Genomic DNA, 1,643 nt, shown 5'->3' with positions numbered 1-1,643 from the left:
TGGGATTGATTAATTGGGATTCATTAATTGGGATTGTTCCACTGGGATCGATTAATTGGGGTTGTTCCATTTGGATCGATTAGTTGGGATCGATAATTGGGGTTGATCAATTGGGATCGTTCCATTTGGATTTATTAATTAATTGGGATTATTCCATTGGGATCAATTAATTAGGATTAATTAATCCCGGGCACTTCCCTGCACAGCCAGGGCTGATCCCACGGCTCCGGAATTCTGCGGGAATCGAGGCAAAGCCGGAGTTTTGCTGGCGAAATTCCAGGGAAAACGCGGAGTTGGGCTGGAGGTCGGAGCCTCTCCGTGCCCCTCATCCACAAAAAAACCTGGAATTCCCAAAGTCTGGGAAATCTTCCAGGGCTAAAAACACTTCCCAAGGCAAGGAGGGAAAACGGGGAATTCCTCTGGATCCGGCACCGAGGGACCCGGGAAGAGCCGGAATTTCCCAGTGGGATCCCAAATCCTGGGATCCGAGGGAATCCGGCGGTCTGGGATTGCCGGGAGCAAAGAATTCCAGGATTTTCCCTGTGGGAAATGTGGATTTCTCTGCCGGGAAACCCCAGATTTGAAGGGGAATCCAAGGAAAAAAGCGGATTTTGGGATTTTTCCAATGTTTCTCCGAACTTTGAATTCCAAATCCTCATTTTGGGAATCAGCAGAACCCCGGGAGGGGCTGGGGGAGGGAAATCCCTTTTCATTCCCATTTTTTTGGGGGGAAAATCCATCCCGAATCCGACAGCAATCCCAAAATCCCAACCCAAACCCGGAATTTTGCGTTTTGATTCCCTTTTAAAAAAAAATCTTTGTTTTTAAAATTCCCCCGACCGAATTCAGGGGATTTTGGGCTCGGAATTTCCCAGTTTCTCCCAATTTTTCCCATCAACAAAATCCAAGGAAAAACAACTCCCAAAAAAACGACAAAATAATTCAAAAGACCCCAAATTCACCCCAAATCTCCTTTCGGTCGTCAAATCCCATTTGGAGCAACTTTTTTATTGGAATTTCAGACTTTTTAAGGAGTTGGGCTCAAATCATTCCCCAAACCATGAAAAAAATCGGGAGAATCCCGGGAATGAATCCCAAATAAATCCAATGATTCCTCTCGGATCCGTGCCCCAAATCCCATTTTTTTGAGGATTTTTTTTAAGTTTTGGGCTTTTCCAAATTCTTTTCCGAACGTTTTTTAGGAGGTTTTAAAAACCTGGGAAGAAACCACGAGGAAAGAATTCCCGGGAATTTTTTTTTGGGAACGAACGGGTGAAAAGCGACGAAATTCGGGGTTTTTTGAGTCGTTTTTTACCCTTTAACCCAAAGGAAAATCCCAATTTTGGGGTTTTTTTGGTGGTTTTTGTGTAAACGAAGGGGCTGGGAACGCTCCGGACTCGTTTTCCCACATTTTTAAAGGGATCAAAAAAAGGGAAAAAAGGGAAAAAAAAAAGATCTCGGGTTTTGGGGGAGGGGCGAGGGGAGGAATTTCCCTCCCGATCCCATCAAAGGTTGGATTCTCCCTCTTTAACCCTTTCCTGCTCCCGCCGCTCCCCACTGGAAATTCCAGCCTGGGAAACGCCACGGAAAGATCCCAAAAACCAAAGAAACTCCCCCAAAAATCCCCCAAAATTCGTTTTTCA

The 1,643-nt window shown here is 45.3% G+C and overlaps 1 protein-coding gene across 1 annotated transcript in view; it reads right to left on the bottom strand.

Moving 5' to 3' along the window:
• The window catches only part of IGF2BP1 (insulin like growth factor 2 mRNA binding protein 1), a 25,405-nt gene that overhangs the window by 19,156 nt on the left and 4,606 nt on the right, over positions 1-1,643 (bottom strand). The window contains exon 3 of the mRNA XM_019005395.1: positions 433-478. Within this exon, the coding sequence (XP_018860940.1) occupies positions 433-478 (46 nt within the window). The remainder of the gene's footprint in view (positions 1-432; positions 479-1,643) is intronic.

The sequence above is a fragment of the Parus major genome, unplaced genomic scaffold, assembly GCF_001522545.3.
Source record: "Parus major isolate Abel unplaced genomic scaffold, Parus_major1.1 Scaffold273, whole genome shotgun sequence".
Lineage (NCBI taxonomy): Eukaryota > Metazoa > Chordata > Aves > Passeriformes > Paridae > Parus > Parus major.
The sequence above is the reverse complement of the archived record's forward strand: the minus strand, read 5'-3'. Positions and strand labels throughout refer to the sequence as shown.